The 25144-nt window shown below is 39.1% G+C and overlaps 1 protein-coding gene across 2 annotated transcripts in view; it reads left to right on the top strand.

Moving 5' to 3' along the window:
* The window catches only part of numb (NUMB endocytic adaptor protein), a 53424-nt gene extending 30140 nt beyond the window's left edge, over nucleotides 1–23284 (top strand). Inside the window, exons 2-11 of one of the 2 annotated variants that reach the window (XM_053509569.1) lie at nucleotides 3771–3910; nucleotides 9647–9721; nucleotides 14590–14622; nucleotides 15679–15753; nucleotides 16203–16343; nucleotides 18341–18545; nucleotides 20268–20561; nucleotides 20732–20875; nucleotides 20999–21166; nucleotides 21544–23284. In XM_053509569.1, the coding sequence (XP_053365544.1) occupies nucleotides 3785–3910; nucleotides 9647–9721; nucleotides 14590–14622; nucleotides 15679–15753; nucleotides 16203–16343; nucleotides 18341–18545; nucleotides 20268–20561; nucleotides 20732–20875; nucleotides 20999–21166; nucleotides 21544–22289 (2007 nt within the window). In that variant the 5' untranslated portion in view covers nucleotides 3771–3784 and the 3' untranslated portion in view covers nucleotides 22290–23284. The remainder of the gene's footprint in view (nucleotides 1–3770; nucleotides 3911–9646; nucleotides 9722–14589; nucleotides 14623–15678; nucleotides 15754–16202; nucleotides 16344–18340; nucleotides 18546–20267; nucleotides 20562–20731; nucleotides 20876–20998; nucleotides 21167–21543) is intronic. The other variant, XM_053509570.1, reaches the window with a different exon arrangement.
* Nucleotides 23285–25144: the final 1860 nt, after the last annotated feature.

Genomic DNA, 25144 nt, shown 5'->3' with positions numbered 1-25144 from the left:
TCATGCTTTTAGTGTGGTCGTTTGGGTGATGCTTTTTTAGGTGATGGAATAGGTCTTGGTTTTCACAAACCCACAACATATTTTACAGATCGATTTAATCCGTGCCTCGTCATTTTTCAGGTAGCCAAACCACTTCCATATAACAGAATTCGTGCTACCTTTTTTTGTCGACAATTTCAACATCTTTGGATAATAACTCGATGGTTAGATTCACTGTCGCTGCTTCCACTCCACCATTTGTCGTCCTGGTGTCAAGTTTGCTTCTCAAAGTGCGGTAGGAAATTAACTTTGACGTGCACGCGCAAGCTGCACGCTGATTGGCTGTTGTCGTATTGTTCTGTTGTGTGATTGGCTCTTAGATTAATCCATATCGAGCAAAAAATGTCTAGAGCTTATCATCGTTATTAAAATAAAATAAATCGCGATTCAATATGATATCGTTTATCGGCCCAGCCCTAATCAAAGCTGAGTGAAATATAAGTGTTTTATTTTTTTAATTTTTTTTGTTTTGTTTTTAGCCGGCAGTTTACAGTATATTACAAACAGCCAAAAAAAAAATATACCAACATTTGAAGTGTTATATATTTTATCACATCACCTAGTTTTAATTATAAATGTACTTATTCATTTGTGTATGTGTGTGTGTGTGTAGGTGTGTGTGTGTGAGAAAAAAACTTAGATCTAAACCTAGAGACTAGATCATCCAGAGGTCAGGTCTGAGCAGAGGATGAGGAAGGATGTGACTCTCATGCTTTAAAACGTGCACAGATACACACAAGGCTTTTCATTTAAAAAAGGCACATGGCTCTCTTACCGTACGCGAGCAGTGTTTCCTAAACATGTTCCGAGTCTCGATGACGACCGCCAATGTTGTTCGCTGTTTGAAATATCTGCGAAAAGAAATGACTTGCACTTCTGTCACCTGGTCTGACGAGTGCTTGTTTTGTGTGTTTGTGGTTTCTCAGATAGGAAATAGATGCTTGCAAATCTGTATGCCTGCATGCCACGAAAAAGTGGCAACTATCGAAAATAACTAGGTTATCAGAACGCAGCATTTACAATAGTATCGTGATCTTAGAGCTCTGCTGCTGCCCAGCATCTGAACATTGCCGATTTAAAAAAAAAAAATTCATTTTTAAAAGCACAAGCTGTTAACTCTGTAGAAAGATTTATGATTTATTTTACCTTTAGCTGCCTGTGTTGATGCAGAAACACGTCTCACGTTGTGCGTTGTTGGGAACAGTACAGCATCATGTGTAAAACTTAATCAGTGACTTAATCTAAGAAATGTGTCACATTGTTACAATGTTTAATACCAATTCTTACATTTCTACTAATGAATGTGTTTAGTAAGTTTAGCTTAGGATGCTTAAAATTCATGAGACTGTGGTCTAAATAAATGTTAATAACCTGTTGTCAGCCTTTGTAGGAGGTGGCTACTTGGATATATCTAATATAATAATTAATATAACATAAATGTACTGAAGCCACATTTTAAATATCAGCTTGTTTAAAAATTGAGCATTGATTTCTAGCAGAAACACCTAAGCTGTGATAAGGGATAAGTACTTAAAAGCCTTTTTAGCGGCTCGTTTGACTGATGTTGTCGTTGAAATCATGTCTCAAAACCGAAACTAAGGCTTCATAGCAAAAGAGTCAGAGCGATTGCAGTACTGTCGGCAAATCTGCATTTAAAGGATGTTTATGAGCATGATCATTAGAGATGGGAGGAAGTTTTGCACCACAATTATTTTGTCTGTCAATTCACGAAACGCCTTACAGACTTTCATTTAGAAAAATTTAGCATTTGAGGTTGCAGTTCCTCTGTAGTCCTGCAGATTTATACTGTTCACACATTGACAAGCAGTGCAACATCCTGTGTGGTAGGAGTGAAGCTTGTTTAGGACTGTAATAAAATCTAAAAAATAAATACTACTAAAAGTGGATATTTATAAAATCGTGATGCTAAACGAATTTCAATACAAATCGAATCGGCACCTAGGTATCATGATAATTTCGTATCGGCTGGTCCCTGGTGATTTCCATCTCTAATAATCTCAACTAGGAAAGTTTATCTGTCCTACCCGCGTCTCTCGAGTCTTCTCAATGCCGATTATTCAGAGTGACAGACTGGTGCTTTTCCTCCCTCTGTGTTGTGAATCAGAAGCAGTGCAGCTGTTTAAAGCTCAGTTTATTCAGGGACTCGCACCGAGTGTTGGGTGAAACAACTATGAACCAACTTGACAATGTGCTGATGTTTTAAACAAACAAAAAAAAATGACGCAGTTTGTTTAATTGGCAAGAACCGTTGTGTAAGGAATAGTGTGAGGAGGCTTTATGTTTTCAGGCTGTCCATCTGTCCTTCCTTCCTGCAGGGGAGTATAGTTAGCGCGGTATCTTGAGAACGAGTTGTTGAGCCTTCGTAAGATTTGTTTCGCATTATTTTATAACCAGCTGATGAACCGATTCAGTTTCAAATTGATCCAGACACTGCCAAGGGTAAGTTTTGGAATTGGTTTTCCTTCAGTAGATTCCTTTCCTGTTATAATGTTATCTGCACATTGATGTTTACGTACTCAAAGAATTTTTTTTTTTAGCTATGCTCTTGGTCCATCCATCTGACTAAGATTAAAGATACTTGTAAGCTAGTGTAAGGTTTTCTGCTATTATATGGACTTTTCAATGCCTCTATTGCAACCCTCAATTCACTTCCTGATTGCTTATATGGTAACATCTCCTATAGTCCAGATGAAAAGTACATACAAACAATTCACGTCCGTTGGAACCCTTTTGTTTAACCGGAGAACGCTAATGTTTCCATATTTTCTTTCTGTCTCTGTATGATTTGTGTGATAATGACTTGTTCATTTGAGATACGGTACTGTACGAATGTGACACAGGGCACCTGGGCAAATGCTTAAACATGCTGTTTGCTGATAATAAACAAAGAAATGCAGACACATTATTCATGCGTGTTTGTTCATCTCTTAGTTCAGAACACCGTCTGGTAAGCATATTAATGTTTAAGTTACCCAGATATCTCAAGAAAAAGTATTTAAATGTTTTTAGGATTTACATTTTATATCAATATTTATTATAACCAGCCGATGAACTGATTAGATTTTTTTAATTGAGCCCAACGGGGTCAAGGTCACAGAAAGGTCAAATGTCTAAAATAGTTTTCATTTATCCAAAAAAAAAAAATGAAAGGTGAATTTTATGATAAGAAAGTAACATGAAAAAAGTTTTGACTGTGTCACGTGAGAAATCATGTTTTCAGTTTAGTGGGAGTAAAAGGGACTGTTCCTCCCTGAGCCGCTGTTTATCAGTGAGACTGTTTCAGAGCGACTGCCTCTCCTTACCTTGTCTTTGTAACACCTCTGACTTGATGCTGCATGTGCTTGAGTATGTGTGTTTCTGTATCAGTGTACAAATTGCTTGTGGGTAGACATGCAGGGATAAAATGTGTGTAATCTCATTTAAGTCCACACAGCTCCAGAACAAATCGTTTGTAGTTCAGCTTAAATTTAATTCCACGCAGTCATCTTGCAGGGAAATCAAAAGTTTTAGGATGCAGTTTGCTCTGGGCTGAGGTCGAAATGAAAAGCCCACAGTTCTCCAGCATATTCTGTAGGTGTGACCACATCACTGTCACATGCAGTGGACCCACTGGAAGTGAAATGCTGTGTGTCCCAGCAGCGTGTCCTTTTATGCGCCACATAGCTCCCCACCCATCCAACTCACTTCCTCTTCTCTTTCGTCTAATGCAGGAGGAGGTGAAGTCATGAATAAGCTACGGCAGAGCTTCCGCCGCAAGAAAGACGTGTACGTGCCCGAGTCCAGCAGACCACACCAGTGGCAGACTGATGAGGAGGCAGTGCGCAGCGGCAAGTGCAGCTTCCAAGTCAAGGTGAATTCAGACATGACTTCATAGTATGTCAATAAAACAATACAAGACAGAAAATGCTGGTCCATTTTGAACATGGTATTGAAATGTCCATACTTTAAATCAATGGTATTTAAATGAATGTGGAAAAATTTGGGTCTAAATTATTTTAATATTTCATTAACTATATTAAAGCAAGCTACCCTTTAAATGCAATGCATTTGTGCATTTGTTTCATGTTCAGTTTTTAAAAACTCTTAAGTGATCATTCATGTTCCACTAACAGACCGAGCCTGAAATTTCTTTACTCATTTATCAACATGAGACGAAAAACTTGGTAACCTTCATAATTCAGGCAGTGGCTATAAATAGCATTGTACCCAAACCCGCTCCAGTGTTAAGGCAACAAGTGAGAATTGTGAAGCAATCAGAGCTGGAATTAACCTTCCTAGAAAAGCACGTTTTGTAATCATTTGGTGTTTTCAAGTCAGCCTGTTTTCAGCCTCTTTTCAGAATTCACAGTAAAAAATCATCTTCACGGGAAGGCATCTCGGGGAGAAGAAAATAATAATTTTTTATAAAAATGAAAAGATTTTAGTTTTCATTTTCATCTGGCGTATAGTAGACATTGCTACAAATTTGACTGGAACTGCATTTAGGTGATTTTAAAGAAGAAAAAAAACCTTTTTGTCAACAAATGCTCAAAGTGGGTTTAGGGCGCCTCAAAAAGCTGTAACAAATCCCTTACTCTTGCTTTTTCAAGCAAAAAAAAACTTCTTTTTTTTTTTTAAATACCCATCATTATCATGGGTGCCAATACCTGTGAAACAGGCAGTATTTTAGCAAGATAAAATGTTACAAACACAAAAAAAATACAGTAAGTATTTACTAATACAATAAGGTTGACAATGTTGATGTTAGTAACTGTGATGTCACTGTCCCAGAGGATCTGTACATGTCCATACAAATTCCAGAAAAAATCTTGATTGAAAATTTGGAAAAAATACAAATCTGTTATGTTTTGTGGTACAATAAATAGTCTAGACAAACAGCACAGATGACATCTGGTTTAAGCATGTAATATGAAGTACAAAATAGTAGCCATAGCCTTAATGTAAAGTACGTTTCAACAGGTTCATATGTTAAGGCTTGGCGAAGTTCTAAGGTAATGAGTAAACAGTTCGACCAGCACTACTGCAGAGTCCAAAACATTTCTTTACTAGGATAAAACTAGATGGTTTTCTCAGGGCTGTTTGTGTGCTTCTACACATAATGATGTTGATAATAAGATATACTGTCTATTATTGTAGTGTGCAAGCAAGGTAAGTAAACATAATTGAATATCAATAAGTCCACACACACATCCCTGGGGGGTGCAGAGATTTTATTAAATGCATTACTTTGTGGATGGCAATCAGTAGTATTGGTGGTTTCATTATTAAGTAATGTGAATTAATTTTTCTTCCGCATAATTAAATACCACACTCTCCACACTCAATACACTTATGATCCTTGCAGCTCTCTTATTCTCTGTGTCTTACCCCCCTCTTGCTTTAACTGCCCGATTCGCTGTAATACACCATGATATCAAATCAACACCGAGCTCCCTGGCCTCGAATGTGTCTGGCTTTGCTCTGCCTGTTGGTTAAGTCTAAGTAATATGATCCTCCCATTTAATAACAAGACACACTTCTTCAAGTATATTCTATATTGCTTAACTATCACAGAAGCAGTACAGAACTGGTTGCCATAATGGTAAAAACAAGTAAGACCTCAATCATTGAAAATTTTGTGGTCAGATGTCTTTGCTTTTATAATCCTAGGTTTATCCATTTTTTTCACGATATCTGTTAATCTGGTGAAATGTTATACGTTATCTGAAACATTTTACTCAGCAGTGCTAAAGAAGGTGTTCTGCTGTTGTAGGCCATCGGCATCAAGGTGTGCATTCCGGACATGCCTTTCTGCTTCAATTGTAAAGAGCGGTCATCTGAGTAGCAGACCTGTAAGCGCAAACCAGTCTGGCCATTTTCCTCTGACTTCTCTCACAAACAAATTATTTCTTTTTATTTATTTATTTTTTGTTACGTTTATGTGAAAATCCCATGTGATCAGTAGTTTTATATGAATATATATAGCAGGGGTATCATGGTTCAGTAAGTACTTCAGTTATGATGTCAGTCATATATATATATATACACACACAAACACACACACAAACATTTAAGCACCTTAAGGAAGAAAGGAAGGAAACACCTACATCTAGGTATTTAGGTTGTAAATCTATGCAATCAACGGCTCTTTTAAATAAGTGATACATAAATTATTTGGGGGAAACCTCATTTGCACTCATTTCTTACTGGTGATTGCACTGTTACTCTCTTTGCACAACTCTTTGAACTCTCCTTTCTCAACAGACTAAATGTGATGCATGTCTTTCTTGACATGAAATGCCACAACAACTGAAGTTATAATAGGGTGTGATAGATATTTCTGAGTTTTTCCCCATTCACAGGGTGCTGTCAAATCAACATAACTGTGCACAGCATGACAAGGTGAATTTTTACCTTGTACAATTATACAAGTAAAATTTCTTACCTTTAAATAATGTATACTGTATATACAAGTGTTAGCTTTAGATCAGTCAACACAGATATATTTACTTGCTAAATCTAAAACACTGACCAGGCAGTTTACTGTTTGAGAGGTAAATATAAAAATATTCATAAAAATAGAAATCATTCACCTGGGTTAACACATTGGTAAAGAATCATGATTGTGGCTGGCAGCCAGTTTTCCACTTTGTCTGTCGAAGTCAGAAATTATATAATTCTAACTGACAATTTTTTTCCCCTTAGAATGGAACGCCCACTTTTTTTTGTACTATTTCAAATAAACTTATTTGTTTGACTTATCAAACATATGTAAAAATTCCATATCTCAATTGACTATTTTGAGATACTTGTCACACAAGTTCTCAGTGACAAGCTGCTTGTTTAATTCATTTGAATTAGTTAAATTAATAGTCAAAATTCGCCAGCACTGCTTAAAGCTAGACTCCGAACCGAACGTTTTTGGGAACAGTACAAATTCAAATATGCATACTGGGGTACTCCTAGTATATCAAGAGAGGATTATTATTTTCTCTTAGATTTGTTGTTGTCTATTTTTGCTGGTGAGGTAACACAACCCAATCCCCCCCTCCACCAAAACTAACGAATAAGGAAGGGCGGAGCAAACACGTGCGTCTTTTAAGACATGTGAAGACAACCTCTTTACCTTTCCAAACTGCTGCACCCTATTTGCACCGCAATATTTTTTGGCATGTTGCACATGTGAGCTTTTGCGTCACGCCTGGGTGTGTTACTGAGTTGTAGTCTGTGCGTATAGAGAATAATGTAAAACCAGTGGTAAATAACCACCTGTAGTAAACACTGTCTTTAAATAGACCACTGTAGAGATTAAGTGCTACAAATGATAGCATGTCTTCATGTGTCTGTGTGTTTGTGTGTGTCTGGTTTTGCTGCGGCCCTGATTTATATACTGTCTGCATTGTTGTGAGTGCTCTCTCATCTTCCCACAGCTGCCGCTAATCATAAATTATCTCCTCACTACTCAAATAATACTACTTGCATAATTCTCCACCGTCTGTAAACTCTAACTCTAGTTCTGGGTGTCAAGTGAGGCAGAAGTGTGTGTTAGCCAGTCTGGGAGGTTCTCTGTCTTCATGAGACAGGAAAAGTCTAATGCTGTTTCTGGAATAGCAAAGCACTTCGGCCTCTCCCTCTTCCTTCTCTCTCTCTCTCTCTCTCTCTCTCTCTAAATGCAACCTAACTTGCTAGTCCTGTGCTTTAGTTCCCCTCTTACTCTCCTTCTTTCTTACTACCTTTCTCCCTCATTTCCAAAGAAGAGATTGTGTGGGTTGGAAAGGTTGAAGTAAGATTAGTGATGACACCTTTCAACACCAGACTCAGTCTGACAACCATGACAAACAGAGTGCGGGAAAGAAATTGAAAGTGAGAAATCAGATGATGAAATGACATGGTCCAGACAATTGTAGGACGTCTTCCATTATAAACAGTTTCACTGCAAAGCAAGCAGAGAGTAAAGCCCAATTTGAAGCTTATTACACCAGTTCAGTCTTGTGCTCCTGCAGTTTTTTTTTTTTTTTTTTACATTCATTTAATAGAACTAGTTTAGTAAGAGTGGACGAAATGAAGCATCTGACCTCTCACATGTCCCCTTTTATATTACTCCCAGTAATATAATATGCTAAAATTTTGTTGGGCTTTAGCTTAAAAGAAGTGTTTCTGCTTAAACAGAGCAGCTGGGAAGTTTGACGTTTCTGTGTTTCTTTGTGGTAACTCATAATTCTGCTTGAAGTCTGTGGCAAATGGCCGCTTATGTGGCTCTGGACAGCCGCTTTTATTGCTCATGCTCAATAACTGGTTCAGCGCCAGGTATAAATAGCAGTGGCAGGTGGCCTCTGGTTTAAAATGAGGCTAAACTTAAAGACTAATTTTGTGTTTCTGTTTTTTGCTCCACTAAGAGACACAGAAACGGGTGACGCGTGAACCAGAGATGGCATGAGGGGTATCTTCAGCAGAATAGTGTGGATGTGTTTCCCTTGGGGAAGATCCACAGTCCCTAGATAAAGCTGTTAGATAAAAGATTGAATCAAATTATTGCATAGGTTCTTTTTATTATTGAAAAATAATAGTATCTATTAGAAACCTTGTCAAATAATGTTAAACGACTGAATGAATGTAAATTAATAAAGTTTTATAATTTAAAATTTCTAAATAAAAATAATAAATAAATACATAAAAGTGAGCCTTTTCATTTTCATTTATTTATTTCTACTGCCAAATTATGAACCTTAGCTGCATCCATGAAATCCAGCCCAATCTCACAGCCCCCAAAAGACCAGCACCCGGTACTATATACCACAGTACACACACCCTCGGAGCTGCCCTAGATCACAAAGGAGACATGCACAACATTGGGCTTAATGTTTTGCATTTTTAATATTATGGCTGATTAGAGTGCATATGTGCGTGCGCTGAAGGAATCCAAAATATCTATAGTAGTAGTAGTACCCTTTGACATATATACACGCACGCACGCGCACACACACACACACTACAGGCAGTTTGGAAATGCCATTTACCCTAATGTGCATGTTTCTTGGACTGTGCGAGGAAACCAGAGTACCAGGGGTACATGCAAACTCCACGCACACAGACTCGAGACAGGAATCAAACCTTCGATCCTGAAGGTGTGAGGCCCACTGCCAAGCACCACGACACGAATGTACTTGACAATACTGTTCTTGCAAGAAGTGTTACAGAACTGCCGACCTTTGTGTCTTAAAATAACAATCGATTAGCAGTTGTTTAATTTCCTAATTCTAGATGTCTTATTTCATAGTTTTAAAATCAACACATATACATAATATAAACTATGCACACGTACGTACATATTTGTGTATGCCACTGAGAGACGTCTTGGGCTGGGTGAAGGGGTCAGGAAGGGAAGGGTCAGGACGTCCTGCACACACAATGGCCATGTGCCTCCCTGCGTGATCTTTGTTGCCCCAAGAGACATTGCAGTGGGGAACTGACTCATGAGAGAGGGCCTTGTTGTTAAATAAGGTGCTGTGGCATGGCTTCCTCATGTGCATCATGCACTTGTGTAAATGTGTTTAGATGAGCAGGAGGAGGCTTTATATGTAGCTAATGTAGCTCTCTCTCTTTGTAGTATTTAGGGCATGTGGAGGTGGAGGAGTCTCGAGGCATGCATATCTGTGAAGATGCAGTGAAAAGGCTGAAGACGGTAGGTGTCTACTACACACACACACACCCCTCTGGTTTCTACTTCCTGTTTCTCAAAAGCCAGGATGTGTCCGCTTACATCATGTCATTCCTCTACATCCAGCTACTCTTTTTCAGTGCTTTTCCAGACTGTCTGTGTTTTTCCTTCCTCCAAACCCCCCCTCCCCCCCCCCCACGCCTTTCCTCTTCTCTAGTCAGGGATCTTAGTCTTGTTAGGATGACGCAAATCTATGCAGCTCCTTGGAGCGTAAGGTCACGCTGCGCAGCATCTGCTCCACCAACAACCCCAGCTGAGTTGTCCATCTTCCACCGAGATATGTCTCTGTCTAGCCCGTCACTAAGCCCTCCTGGAATGTAGCCTCTCAGGACAAACAGGAGTGCTCTTCCTGTTTTTCCCCTCTCCACTGGGGTTATGTGAAGGGGCGACATGCCGTATCTCACACACTACTATATCTGTTTTTTGTTGATGAGGATTTGCACATCATCACCATGCAGAGTTTCATTGTTCTTGCTTGTACTTTTTTCACTCACTTTTTTCTTGGATGTTCCAGGAAGGTGAGCTGTGAACAGGCATTGTTACTTTTCTTTTTGGGGAGGGGGAAAAAGGAAAAAAAATAACTTATTTTAATGATGTTAGTCCTACGCTTTACGATGACTGCTGCCTATTCTAGTAGTGAATGAGCAGTGCTGCTTTAGCCCCTCCCCTCTCTGTCTATCTCTTTCTCTGTCTTGCTCTCTTTCTCTCTGTCTCGCTCCGTCTCTATTTCTCTGTCTTGCTCTGTCTCTTTCTCTCTGTCTCGCTCTGTCTTTCTCTCACGCTCCCTCTGTCTCTCTCTTGGTCAGTTAAACATTGCTTTAATAGCAAAACTGTTAGAAATCGCACAGGAAATCTGCTAAAATTATTCTTAACTCTCCATATTTTGTTAGTTTGATTATTCTTGTCTAAAGTAATCAAAGAAAACCTATTTTTGATATATTTTGCCACCCCTGCCACTTCCTTCTCTTTCTCCTTCACTCTTTCTGTAAGCCTGCAGTCTTAAAGCCGTAGATGGTCTCACACTTAAACTCACACTTGTGAGTGGGGAACTTCCTGAGAGCCTCTGATATTGCACACTTGTTTTAAAGACTTGTTTGTTTATTTGTTTACCTTAGAGATCTTTTTTGTTTACATGCCTTTGTTGTTAAAGCCTATTAAACAAATATATATATATATATAAAAACACTTTAAAACCATTTTTAGTTATTTGATTTGTAAGTATTACACAATAAATCGAAAGCTGCGTCAACATTAAAGTGCTTGCTGTACTGTATGCCCCTTAACATGTACATGTTGTCTCTTATCTCGTTGTGTTTAGTTTGACAGGGGCATAGGCTTGCTTAATATATATACGCTAGTATACATTTGCCCTATTTTCTGGACTTTGGGGATTTATTCCACTAACATAAAACTAAGTCAGAGCGAGGAAAAGGAATGTCTGACCCCTGTGCACTATAATGAGATTTCCTCTTACTGGAACAGAGTTTCATGGTTCCCAGAAACCTATCAGTCTGTGCACAGAATTGTCATTACTGATGCCATCTTTCTTTCTCAAACCTCTCCTCACGTGCCTGATGAACCTTGGCCAAGAACGTGGCTTATGAGCTTGCGTCAGGTAGAAAGTTCATTAAAGGGCTAAGCTTTAAGCTTAGATAAACATCTGACACGTGTGTGCTTTAGATTGAGAGTTTGTCTGACTGGAGTGTGCGGACTAAACCTGAAGATATTTCTATCTGCATATTTACTAAAATGTCACCTTGGAGGTGTAAGCGCATGTTTCTTACAGTAGGTTCAAAGACTTGAGTAACTGTTAGTGTTTTCTCCATCTCTCGGTATGTACTGGTGATTCATTAATAACAACTATATATCTCAACACAAATGGTCAGTTTTATTGCACTTCTCTTCAAAATCAGCTGCCTGAGGTCACCTGCATTGTTGTAGGGTAAACGCACATTGTCCTCTTTTATCTGTACACATCCATCCAGGACATTCTTATTCTGGTCCTCCTAGCATTTCATCTCCTCTTTCGCATAATTAGTCTCAAAAAAATAAAAAGCACGTGTGAAGAGGGTTGAAGCGTGACGGAGACAGACTGAGTGACTGAGTAAGCGTTCTTTGCCCTCTGACTCACAGCTTCAAGGAAGGAGACAGAGAGATCAGTGTGACATCACAGGCATGCAGTTGACCATGTGCAGGTGACGTGTGCTGCCCTGCCCTGCCCTGCCCTGCCCTGCCGATTGTCTGTGCTATTTTATTTATTTTATTTATTTTTACCTCAAACTGTATCATTTGTCATACGCATTAGCTCAACAGCACCTATTCAAAAACATAAATGTTTAATTTTCAGTGAAAATGAAGCTTCTCACTTCAATGGGAACATTTTTTATTTTTTTTGTTTGCCTAGCGGACATCATGGTGTGATTGTGGATCTCGGCGTCTTTCAGTTTAATATTAGTAATCCTTCCTGTCTTCTATTTTTCTCCTTGCCTTGATGTATTCTGTCCTACCTTTCTCAAACTTCCTCCCTCTGACTCAGTAGGCAGCTTTTCAGAGGCATTTCCATGGCTGTATTTAGCATTCATAGTCTGGTACTTTGTTTATTTTTGTTTGTTTGTTTGTTTTTTCACCCTTGCATATGTGTTGTGATGAATGTCTTATAAACATCTTATATTTTTTAGCAGGTTATGTTCGCAATGACCCACAAAGAACCCTTTTAGTATCCGCTCGGTCTCTAACATCCCTCGTTTTCTTTAACCTAATGAAGATGAGCTTTTCTCCTGTAGTTGTGTGTGAGACTTGACTTCCCCTGCATGACTCACACACTTGCGCTCTGTGTGTGTATGGCTAATGGTTCCTTAACCTATCTTTAATCCCCTCTCTCCATCAGCCATACCATGCACTTAACCACAGGCCTGATGTCAGCGTTTACCAGGTTAGGTCACAGCGTCTGACATTCAGGTGCAGAGTGTGTGGTTAAAGGCATGTGAGCTCAGTAGCACAGAGTTCAGTAATCATTTAGTGATTTTATATCATAAAATAAAAACAGTACAGATTCTGAAATCCTTGATCTCGATTTTATCCTGTCTGTGCTGCTAGCGCTGTACAGTGGCACTAAACTGTAGGATTTCTAATGAAGCAGTTCTCCTGCAGTTTAGTCAGTCATGTGCTCACTTCTGGTTTTGATGTCACATGTTAGAACTGCAGCGTTAAGGGATATCAAGGCACTCTGGGATTAGGGGTGGGAGTATCTACAGTGCTGTGAAAAAGTATTGTTTTTTTTTTTGCATATTTGCCACAGTTAAATGATTAGGATCACCTATGAAAGAGGTAAATACAAAATGCAGTTATTAAATAATTATTTCATTTAATAAGGGGAAAGAAGCTGTTTAATAAAAAGGAAATCATACCAGCAGTCAAACATGGTGGTGGTAGTGTGATGGTCTGGGGCATGATCTGAACAGCTTGCCATAATTGATTCTACACTCTAATGGAAAATTCCTAAGGAGAATTCTGGCCATCAGATCGTGACCTCAAACTCAAGCAACCCGTAGGTTACGCAGCAGGACAGTAATCTGAAACACACTAGCAAGTCCATCTCTAAATGGCTTTAAAAAAAATTTAATAAATACAAATATTAGGTTTTGGATTGTCCTAGTCAAAGTCCGGACTTAAATCTAGTTGACATGCTGTGGCATGATCTTAGACAAGCGTTCATGCTCAATAACCCTCCAATTAAAACAATGCTGTGGCTGAATTAAAACAATGCTGTAAAGAAGAGGTGGCCAAAATTCCTCCACTGTGATGTGAAAGATTCATTCCCAGTTATCACAAACGCTTAATTGAAGTTGTTGCCAACTGGTTATTAGGTTTAGGGACAATTACTTTTTCACATAGGCCCGGTAGATTTGGACAGTTTTTTTTTTTTTCATAACTAAATGACCATTTCATAACTAAATTATCACAATTTAAAGTTTGTTGATCTGAATCATTTGATAGTGCCAAATATGCAAAATTAAAGCAAGCTGAACAAAACAAAAACAGTACCTTTTCACAGTACTGCGAACACCTCACAATATAATATCGATTCACTGTGACATGACGTGATTTTTAAAAACCATCTCTTGATGCATCCCGAATTGATTCCTATAGAGCATGCATGTGTTCTTTATAATGGAAAATATATTAGGGCTTTGTGGGAATACTGTTTGAATTTTATTATATACATCAGCAGTAAAATAATTGATAAACCTAGAATAATACTTTTGTGCACACTGCTTCGAGAACTGAGCAAAGCACGCTGTGCACTTTCTCTTTAGATAATTAAATAATTAGACAATTTAACAAAATCATGGAGCATGAATGAACACCTATTACAATTTCATGAGCTCAGTTGGCTTTTCATGGCCTCCTCGGGGTTCCAAATAAAAATCAGGATGCATTCAAGAATTATTTATTTTATTTATTCCCCCCCCATCCCTGTTGGTGATGGTTTTTTGCTGTTCAGTGACTAACCGAATGATAACAGTATTAACAACTCTAATACCCAGGTGAAATCTTCAACAGAATCAGCTACTCGTAACATACAACACTGAATGATGTAGGTGTTGTGATTGTGGACTTTCTCACTAGTTAGTGGTCTGTGATCATCACTTTACTCCTTCGCTTTTCTTTCAGCCACTCTTCTTAACCATTCAGATTCCTCCTCCCGTTGCCATTCTCTCCCTATATGCACAGTCTTGTGTTACCTGAACACACGGGGCTCTCTGTAACACTGTCCTCCTGCCTTGTCCTCCCCATCCCCCAACCTCCCTTTACCAAATCTTCAATTCCAGGAAAGAAAGTTCTTCAAGGGCTTCCTTAAGAAAGTAAGTTCTGCCGTGTGAGGAACGAATGTGTGTAAATGATGTGTGGTTTTTCTTTTTAAACTGTTTGTTTGCTTTTCTCTTCTTGTTTTCCCCCTATTTTATTCTTGTTCATCCTTTAATCACTGCTGGAACAATAGGGAAAAAGTGGAGCCGACCTCCTTCTCTGTGAAGGAGTGTGTACTGTATGCGGGTGTGTGTGTCTGTCAGTCTGTCTGTGTACACCTTTTTTTTAAATTATCTCTGTAGTGATAAAATGCTCAAACAACAATAGCAGTATCTGACAGGAGTATAACAGGAATACTCTATAATAGCAGTATCCCATAAACACATGCAATAGTGGCCAAAAGTGATGACCTATTCAATTAAAAAAAAAATCCTAATGTCAAGCAAAAAATATATATATATAATTATAAAATATAATATAAAAATATAAAAAATAAAATTAATTAAAATTATAATTATTTTATGCAATGAAATTGCTTGAATATTTAGTTTAGTCTTATAGTCTGATCTGCAAATAGCACAACTGTATGAACTATACAGCTATAATTAAAACATATAAAACATATTGAACTTAATATTTGGGTTAGATTTAAGTGTAATTTTAAGCTGCGTAAATAATTTTAAAATGAAAAATAGCAAGACAGACGTATGTGTGTGTGAGAAAGAGAATGTTGGTCTCAGTGCATTGGTTAAGGGCACTTTTCTCCTCACTCCAGTGAGCACCTGGGAGTGTCCAGTGTATAATGACACATCGTGTGATTGTGTTTGCGGTGTTGCTGTCTCTTGACTGTTTTCCCCTCCTCTGTCACATGGCGTCCTTCACTCAACTGACCTCACAACCTTCTTTTTCCTTCTTAAAAGCACAGTTCTGGTGTTTAACGCAATTGCAGGATTTATTCTTCTAAGTTAAACTTGTTCTGTGTTAAAGAACAGAAATGTGAAGGGACACACGGAGGGGCGGGGGGAGATAACAGGGTGACAGCTACTTTCTTTTACTATGTGTCTTATTTTGTACTGTGTGCTCCTCCTCTCTTCCTCTGTCACTGCTCGTAGGCAGGGAAGAAAGCCGTCAGAGCCGTGCTGTGGGTATCTGCTGATGGCCTGAGGGTGGTTGATGACAAGACAAAGGTAATTAACGATTACACAACTGTGTGCATCCCTGCTTGTAGAGACAGCCTTATCCTCAACATATTTTGATAATCATGGATTTCTAAATTTTCATACAGCATAAATCAGTGACTTAAAAAAAACGAAATATATATAAATAAATAAAAAATAAAAAAAATAAACTATATATATATATATATATATATATATATATATATATATTTGTGTGTGTGTCCTCCTAAAGTAAATGCCAAAATCTGCACTGTGTTTAAGCTGACACATTTTAAACAGTGAACATCAGGCGGCATTTAGAAACCCAGATGTGTGATGTGGTTATGTTCTGCCCCCTGCTGGTCCGAATTAGTGCTGTTCATCAATACCTGAGCTAACATTGAAGTGTTACAGATAAATATAGTATCTAATGTGAACTTTTTTAACAGTGGTGCTAAAGTTTGTGTCTTATGCTCCAGGATCTGATTCTTGACCAGACAATAGAGAAAGTTTCGTTTTGCGCTCCTGACCGGAACTTTGAAAGGGCGTTCTCTTACATCTGCAGAGACGGCACTACTCGCCGCTGGATCTGTCACTGCTTCATGGCCATCAAAGATTCAGTGAGTACTCTGATGTTCACAGAGAATGCTGAATGTAAATAAAAAAAATGTAGAATCATCCACAGAATCCATTTACATCATTCATATTATATTACACAGGCATATTGTTATACACTAAGTATTGACTTTCAGCTTGTGTTTTCCTGACATGAACCCTATTCAGCAGCAGTCTATTCCTGGGCTTTGTAATGTAATGGATTTACACTTGACCCTATTACTCTAGTCCTGTTTCAAGCAACAAGGCTGAATGCGTGTCGTTTTCCTGTCAGGTGACTCCATCTGTAATGTAGAAACAACTCCTTTAGAGCTTATTACTTGTAGACTTCGTAAGCACAAGTAGGGAAATAGAACTGTTTTTTTTTTAATAAATCAGGCATGTCCTATTTAAAGTTAGCATGCTGCAGTTCCCTCTTAGGTGAACTAATAAGCACGGGACACACCCAAGTATGTTTTCAGTGGAAGTATACAGTATGTACCCATACTCAAGGCAGACTAATGTTGCATTCTGATCCACAGCGTAATTTCAGCTTTAGTTCCTCATCTTTACTCGCTGCTGTATTTTAAGGGGAGATTTAAAGTACAGTTTAGTGATGAGGAGCTTTTGGTTGCAGTAAAACATTTGAACAGTGCAAATATTTTAAAGATGCCTCCATGAATGTTGTTTCCAGTCGGCGAGGAAATGTTATTTAAGGGAACTTCCCTCAACAAAATTGCATTTAGAACACCCTGTAGCATCACCAACACATGCGTCTGTTGCTGCTACGGTGTTAATTTTGCCATATTGAAATAAAATACTGAATATACATTAAAATAAATACTGATGCATTACAAAACGTATACTAAAAATGTGTATAACGTGAATAAATGTGATTGAGATATCATGTAGATTGATATTCTGTGTATTATTAATGATTTGTTGATGAAATACATATGTTATTTCGGGTAGTATGACTGATGGGTAGTTTTGCTTGCTCACGTCTGGTGAAGTAATGAACTATTGTTCACTTGTTCCTCAAACTGTTCAGTTTCCGTTAAACATGGCAGTCTACTTCTTGCTATTTGTAGGGAACTGCTAGCCAATCACAGCCCTAATCTTTACTTTTGCTTAATAGCTGCCCACAAACTCAATGAAGCAATCTTTATTGATCATACAGACACATAACCAGACAACAGTATGAGCACTAGGTCTGCTCCCTTGTACTCTATCCTGTACTCTGTTGCACTGGTTCCTGTTGTCTCTGCCACGTTCTCTATGAATCTAAACCTACATCAGGGTTTATGTAATGCTGCTTTGTGGTGATGTACTGTACATTATAAAAAAAAAGCTCCATAGATAAAATTTTATTAAATGCAGGAAGAGTGTATTCCATAAAATATATTTACAGTTAAGATTATTATTTTTTTGGATTATAACAGATTATGATTAATTCAATATGCAGTAACACATACTTGTAAACATGCTGACCTATATCAGACCAGAGCTATACAAATGTGCTTGATACTAAAATAGATTAAACAACCATGCATTTGTTTTTATTTGCATAAAAAAAAAAAATTCTCTTTGTAATTGTTCGATTACACAAATGCAATACCTCACCTGCATTATGGTCTGTCCCTGAAGTGGAAGGACATTGCCACTTTAGAAACTTTGCAGCATAAAGTTTCAGCACAGATAAAAAGTAGATAATATGTTTAGGTTTAGGACGTCACCTTATCATTCTCATTTAGTTAATTTTAAAAAGAATACCAAGAAGGGTGTACATCACACTTGTCTTGCACCGTTGTGTTTATAAATAATAAATATAAATAATCTCATTTCTATATCAAAAAGATAAGAATTATAAAACTGGGAAAAAGATAATTACTGTTTTTTCCCTCATTAAATTTTTTTAAGGTTTAATCGTGAGCCAATCTTGACACAGCTTTAAGCTTTAAGCCATTAAGTTTGAAAACAGCAAATTGTCATGACCCAAGTATCTGTGATTTCTGTGTTTCAGGGTGAGCGTCTGAGCCATGCAGTAGGTTGTGCATTCGCAGCATGTCTGGAGCGGAAACAGAAGAGAGAGAAGGAGTGCGGGGTCACAGCTACTTTCGACGCCAACCGCACCACGTTTACGCGGGAAGGCTCCTTCCGCGTTACCACAGCAACAGAACAGGCTGAGCGAGAAGAAGTCATGCGGCAATTACAAGATGCCAAGAAAGGTAGATACAGCGCCAAAAATAGAAAGCTGTCCAATCAAAGGGAGATCTTAGACTAAGGATTCCCAATTCTTTGCGCAAATGTCCTAAATTAGGCATTATGAACTTAAGGCCACTCCATGCCTTGAACACCATACTTAAGATTTATAATATATGCCTACTTTAAGTAACAGTATTTTTAACATTCAGTAAGTAAGTGACCAAAAACCAAGTGACCTAGGCACTGACTTGTGTGGGATGGTGTAAAAATGCACCAGTGTGAAATAGTGTCTGGTTTATACTTAACATATGCACAAACAGTAGGTAAATGAATGGCGCTGGTCATCTTGCACTTTACATCTGGATAATTTAAACGCACCAACCATTAGAGCCAGAACATTTCTGTCTGTCAGGTTTCCAAATCGATTAACAGTAAACACACTGATGAGGTTTGTTTTAACTATTGTTTTTTATACTGTGGTCATAATTGCTATGATGGGCTGCTTCACAAATCAACAAAATGCTAACAGTGCATTCAGAAGTGATCTAATAATATATATATTATATTAGCCACAATCTATATATATATATATAGTAAACAAAACAGATCATGTACAGTGGTGGCTTAGGGATCCTGAGGAATGGTGGGATCAGTCAGGCAGTGCTGGAGCACAAGTGATTAGAGCTGGGAGGTAAGTGGATGCTGGTCCGTTTTTAGCTTTGTAGGCAGGCATCAGCATTTTGAATTTGATGCAGGTCGCTACAAGAAGCCAGTAAGTAATAACCCCGGTTAGAAAATGGGATGGTTGTGACCAGAAGGGAGCCTAATGTAAAAGCCTGTGCTGGATCAGGTGATCTAGACTCTTAGAATAAAAGGTTTCTGGTAGGTTTGTAAGCTGCATGAGGTTCTGGACACTAACAGTAAAAAGAAAGCTGGTAGTACTCCTTAAAAGTCAAACGATAGTTTGAGGGAGAAATTGGCTCGGGTGGCTCCAAGTTTTAAAATATTAGCCCACATTATTCATTAATTAATTTATTATTATTTTTTATATAACAGAGCACTATCTTATTTTCTCTTAGTTTGGCCTGATGTAAATGGGAAATCTATAGTAGACATTGGGGAAACAAAAGTTGTATTTGAAGTTGCAGAAGTGAATGCTCTGTTTTAGTTGACCATCTACACGATGACTTAAAATGACTTTTCAATATCAACTAATCAGTATCAACACATCCCAACTTCTTTGAAGTGAGTAATCTGTCAGCCAGTCTGTTCTCCTTCCTCCAAACTGTTTTTGACTGTCTTTCTTCCCTCAGGCTTCTTGCAGCCAAAAATGACATTATTTATAAAGTATTTTCATAAAAATGTGTCCACATTTTTAGGAAAACAACCTAGGGCCACTATGTCACTCATTAGGGCGAAGATAAGTTTCAGAATGGTGCCACTATCTGTAGGTAGTTGAATGGCATTGTGGGTAATACAGGATCCTGTTAATCAAAGCAAAAATAGACCAGCATGTTAATAAAAGATACATACACCTAAAACTTTACTCTGTGATTTCATTGTTAAGACAAAGAACATGGAACAATAACAAAGTGATTATAAACATAGTATTTTTTTCTCTTTAAGGGTTGTAATGTATTTGGGTGTTTCAATGGAAGATACATTAAGTATATACTGTATTTATGATTCAATGCTGTAATGTTTGTTCCGTACTAAGTTCAAGCCATGTTTCTTTCTACCTGCAGACTCTGAGCCTGCCTCTGGGGATACAGTAGGCATCACGGCCAACCTAGCTGCTGCCTCCTCTCCCTCGTCCTCACCTCCTCAGCCCATGGCCACACTGCCACCTCAAGAAGCTAATCCCCATGCGATTCCGCGTCGGCACGCTCCTGTGGATGTGCTAGCACGACAAGGCTCGTTCCGCGGCTTCCCAGCTCTCAGTCAGAAGACATCACCTTTCAAAAGGCAGATGTCGCTGCGCATGAATGACCTACCTTCCACCATGCAGCGCAAATCTGACTTCCCAATTAAAAACACAGGTTAGCATCGATAAGAGGCAAGGCTCCATGCACAACCTGTTGTGAATATGAGTACATAGAATCCCTCAATCACCTCAATAGAAATTAAGTGAAACACATATACATTTGCAAGCAAGCTAAGTCCTGTTCTCTTAGTAGATGTTAAAGTGTGTGTTCTCCTGTTCTGTTAGTGGCAGAGGTAGAAGGTGAAGGAGATAGTATCAGCTCTCTGTGCACTCAGATCACATCAGCATTCAGTGGCCCCACAGAGGACCCCTTCTCCTTGGTTCCCATGCCCAAACCTGCATCCTCTCCACAATCCCCTGCTGCACAAGGTCAGCCAAACATATATTCCTATTTACTCATAATTCAACATAAGTGCTTTTTATAGTATCGCATTTGATGCTTGTTTTTTTCTGCTTATATTTGGGGTTTAATTCTCGTTTCTGCTGCTGTAGTGAACGGCTCTGCTCCTGCCTTTCCGCCTCCTCCCGTTAGCGCTACTGCTGCTGTTGCTGCTGTTGCTGTTGCCGTTAACCCCCCCACACTGCCGCCGCCTCTGCCTGCCAGAGATACTAACCCCTGGGCTAAGGCCCCTACTGCACCCCCAGCTCCGGTACATCAAGGTAAGTGTGCTCAGACCAAAATAGAGTGAAGTGATGAGCCTCAGAGTTGTTCACATATGAGTCTTGTTGGCCATGTTAACAATAGGTTGGGAATTTTTAATCTAGCTTGCTTGCTATCCTTAAGTATCAAGCTAGCTACTTGTACATCCATGAACATTAGAAGACATAAAAGTAGAAGTTCTACTATCCAGCATCCTGATGACGTTGTACCAATCTGCCCCCATATGGACTTAAAAGACATGAACTGTAGATTTTATATAGTTATTTGTTAGTAGTATTTTTTTTTAATATGTTATATATCAGTTGTCCTTTCCTGCATCTCTGTATTCTCATAGCTTATTTGGGTCCACTAAGCATGTTTTTTCCTTATTCTTTAGGCGGTGACTGGCCCAGTCCTACCCCTGCAGCAGTGGCTCCACTTGCAGCACCTGGTGCCTCTCATAAGCGCACACCATCTGAGGCAGACCGCTGGTTGGAAGAGGTGTCCAAGTCTGTACGGGCACCACCACCTGCAGTCAGAACCGCTACTCCTCCCATTCAGCAGCCCTTTTCCACACCCATGCCCGTCCCTGTGGCTCCTGTAGCCCCAGTGGCCTTCATGCCTGCCATGCCCACTGCAGTACCCACATTACCCCCACACCAGCCTTCCTTTCATGCTCAGGCACCAGCCTCTTACCCAATGTCCAACGGGCTTCCCTACGCCCAGCCAAGTGTTCCTGTAGTAGGCATCACACCCTCTCAGATGGTAGCCAATGTTTTTGGTTCTGCTACGCAGACCCAGCCGGTACCGATTCCAGGATCCATTCCACAAACACAGTTGCAGCCCTCCCCTTTTTCTACTCCGCCTTTGGCACAGTTGGATCCCAGAGGAGTTAGTGGACCCTTTGGCAAACCTCCTGCCCCCCCACCAGCAAATCCCACAGCGTTTCTGCCACCGAACGGAAAAGCTACTTTAAATGGCACTGATAGCTGGGCTGCGTCCCCTCTCCCAGCAGACCACCAAGCTGATGCTTTTGAGGCCCAGTGGGCAGCGCTAGAGAACCGCTCACGCCAACGCACCAACCCCTCACCTACGAATCCATTTTCCAGCGATCTTCACAAGACGTTTGAGATACAACTGTAAACACTTACTTGCGGGGTTGGAGAGAGACCAAAACTAGCATGAACACATGAAGGAGATGCGCAAAGGGTGGTGAGGACATTAAACGAGAGGAAACCCCTTTGACATGCACACCACATTAGTCCCATATCTATCTCTCTGTCTTGTTCCCTTGCTGTTTGTCAGAATATCTGTAGTGTTAAGTGTGAGCAGGGCAGAGAACACAGGAGTGTGAGATGGTGCTACTTCGATGCAGTCTGAGGGCAAGGAAACTTTGGTGATGCTCGGCTATCATTTTCATTCTGTTTCCTGTAAAGTTGTATCCTTATTTCTGATGGATTTGGGCCTTAACAAACAGACTAAAATTTGTATTCTCGCCGTACAATTCTACATCATTATTATCTCAGTCCTGCCTCTGTGCCCATCATTCCCACTCCCAGTCTCCTCTAACCACAGGGACAAACGACTACTCCTCCCATCAAGACAATAGAAGGACTATGCTTCCAGATTTGAGAGGTTTTCCTGTACTTCCTAATCAGAAGACGAAGAAACAAGAGAATGCCAAAATCTTTATTTTTATGCATTAAGTATATTTTAAATAGCTTTGAAATATAACAGAGAAGTTGTCTGTAATCTTGCCAAAGGTGCAGGCTAGATAAAGTGGAAATGATTTTGTGTGTGTGTATACAGCAAATGGGCATTTATTATATAGATATATCTATAGAAATTGAAAAATATATGTTAATTATACATATTGAGCTCAAAGCATAACTTTTACATGTTCTATGAGAGAGGAGGGATTGATATTTGATTTTGTGTTTTTATTTTTTTTATCATTGCCATGTATTGTGTCCTAATTCGGATGTGTATTCCTCTGTAAATAACGAATCATTGCAGCTACAATCATTTGGTCTCAGTGATAGGGATCGGGGATTTACCGTTGCTTTTACTCTTGCTCTGTCTTTTTATTTTGTACTACAGTACTGTACTTTTATCCCCCCATCATCATCATCATCATCATCATCATCCCCCCCCCCCCAACTGCCTATATCTTAATGAATGTTTTAGGGATTTGGGGGACTTTTAAAATGAATTCTAACACTATTGACTGTCATTTGTCAGCCAACTGTTTTTATAATTTTTTTTTTTTTTTTATGATGTTTCTTTTATATTGCACAAGCACTATACTGGGTGGTTGGGTTATTCAGGTGAGATGGGTCAACTGGCTGCATTGCAGAAATCAGAGATTTAGTCATAATCTTCCTCAGTTGACCTGTAATTTTTACATCCTGCTTGCAGTGAAGGGTAGTCGAGAAATTTTTGAAGTGTCTGTTATTTTGCCCAGCTTTGTTTTATCAAACCTGTGAAAACGGTTCATTGCATTTTTTTCTCATTTTGTAAGTATTTCATTATTTTATTCCACTTCTGTCTGAAGAATTAGATCTAAAAGATTGAATAAAATGATGGTGGTAGAGGATGCTTGATTGTATTGGTGTGAACCAAACTTCTTTAACGTCAACTCCTACTTCTATCTATGCGTACCTCATGAATATCAGACGACCAACAATTCCATTACTTAAAAATGCACCATGTCACCAGGCATTAAAAAAATAAATCAAGTTTATCCCAAAGATTTGACTTTGCTGCTATACAGTAAATTTTATTGTGCTAAAATTTGTGTTTAGATCATTTTCGAGATCCTGCTGTTGTTTCAGATAAACTATACCTCCCTTTAAAATGCAAATGAAAAATAAAACTGCAAAAAAAAAAAAAAAGACAGTTGTGAGGGGATAGCAACATTAAGAATTAAGTGTTTGAATCAAAAAAATCCTTCAGTGATACCACTTACTATGCCAGGGTAAAAAAAAAAAAGTGGGTACTAGACAAATACAATCTCATAACCTAAGACCCACTTTGATCAGATGATCAAAGCAATGTGACTTTTTCAGTCTGCAGGTTGCATGGGCTCTGATGTAAGTGATTTCCTCAGCAATTAACTGCATAATGTAGCCCCTCTGCGGAGTATTAGCAGAGCTATAGCTGTTAAACAATACCTCCAGTTCTTTTTGCAGAACAGAAATCTCTTTCTACCCACAACAATCTGGCTGATATTTCCTTAACAATTTTCTTTTATTTATCTTTTTCCCCCCAAACCAAATCATAAATTCATGTTGAAGCCATTTGCTCATTCTTTGTACTGCTTATCCTGTACAGGGTCACAGCTGGGAGCCTATGCAAGGGGACTGGGATCCCAAGGTGGGGTACTCTGGGCAGGGTGCCAATCCATCAGAAGGCACACAAGTGCACACACTCACAATATGTTCAATTTGGAAAGGCAAATAAGCCTAATCTGCATGTTTTGGACTGTGGGAAGAAACCAGATTACCCGGAAAAAACCCATCAAGCATGAGGAGGACACGGACTGCTGGAGCCTGGAGGTGCGGGGCTATAGTGCTATCCATTATGTCACTGTGTCACCTTGAATTTATTCTGAGATGTTAAAATCTGTGTAGTGTGCCCTCTGCTATAAAGAAATCACTCATTTATCATTTATAGCAGGTTATCCCAGAGTCACGCAGGGCCTGTAGCTTATCACAGGAGACTTGGGGCATGTGGATGGGGTGCCAACTTATTGCAGGGCGCACACACATACAAACACACTCAGTCATTCATACACTACAGGCTATAAGGATCTCCAATTAGCCTAATCTGCATGTCTTTGGACTGTGGAAGGAAACCCACCAAGCACAGAGACGAGAATGGAACCTGGCCGGGAATCAAACTTGGCCACTGGAGGTGCAAGGCGACAGTGCTAACCACTAAGCCACTTTAGCTCGCTTTAAAGAACTTTATATCCAAATTTTCTTGCAATAAACTGA

The sequence above is a fragment of the Clarias gariepinus genome, chromosome 13 (assembly GCF_024256425.1).
Source record: "Clarias gariepinus isolate MV-2021 ecotype Netherlands chromosome 13, CGAR_prim_01v2, whole genome shotgun sequence".
Classification (NCBI taxonomy): domain Eukaryota; kingdom Metazoa; phylum Chordata; class Actinopteri; order Siluriformes; family Clariidae; genus Clarias; species Clarias gariepinus.
This window is presented reverse-complemented; position numbering and strand designations above follow the sequence as displayed.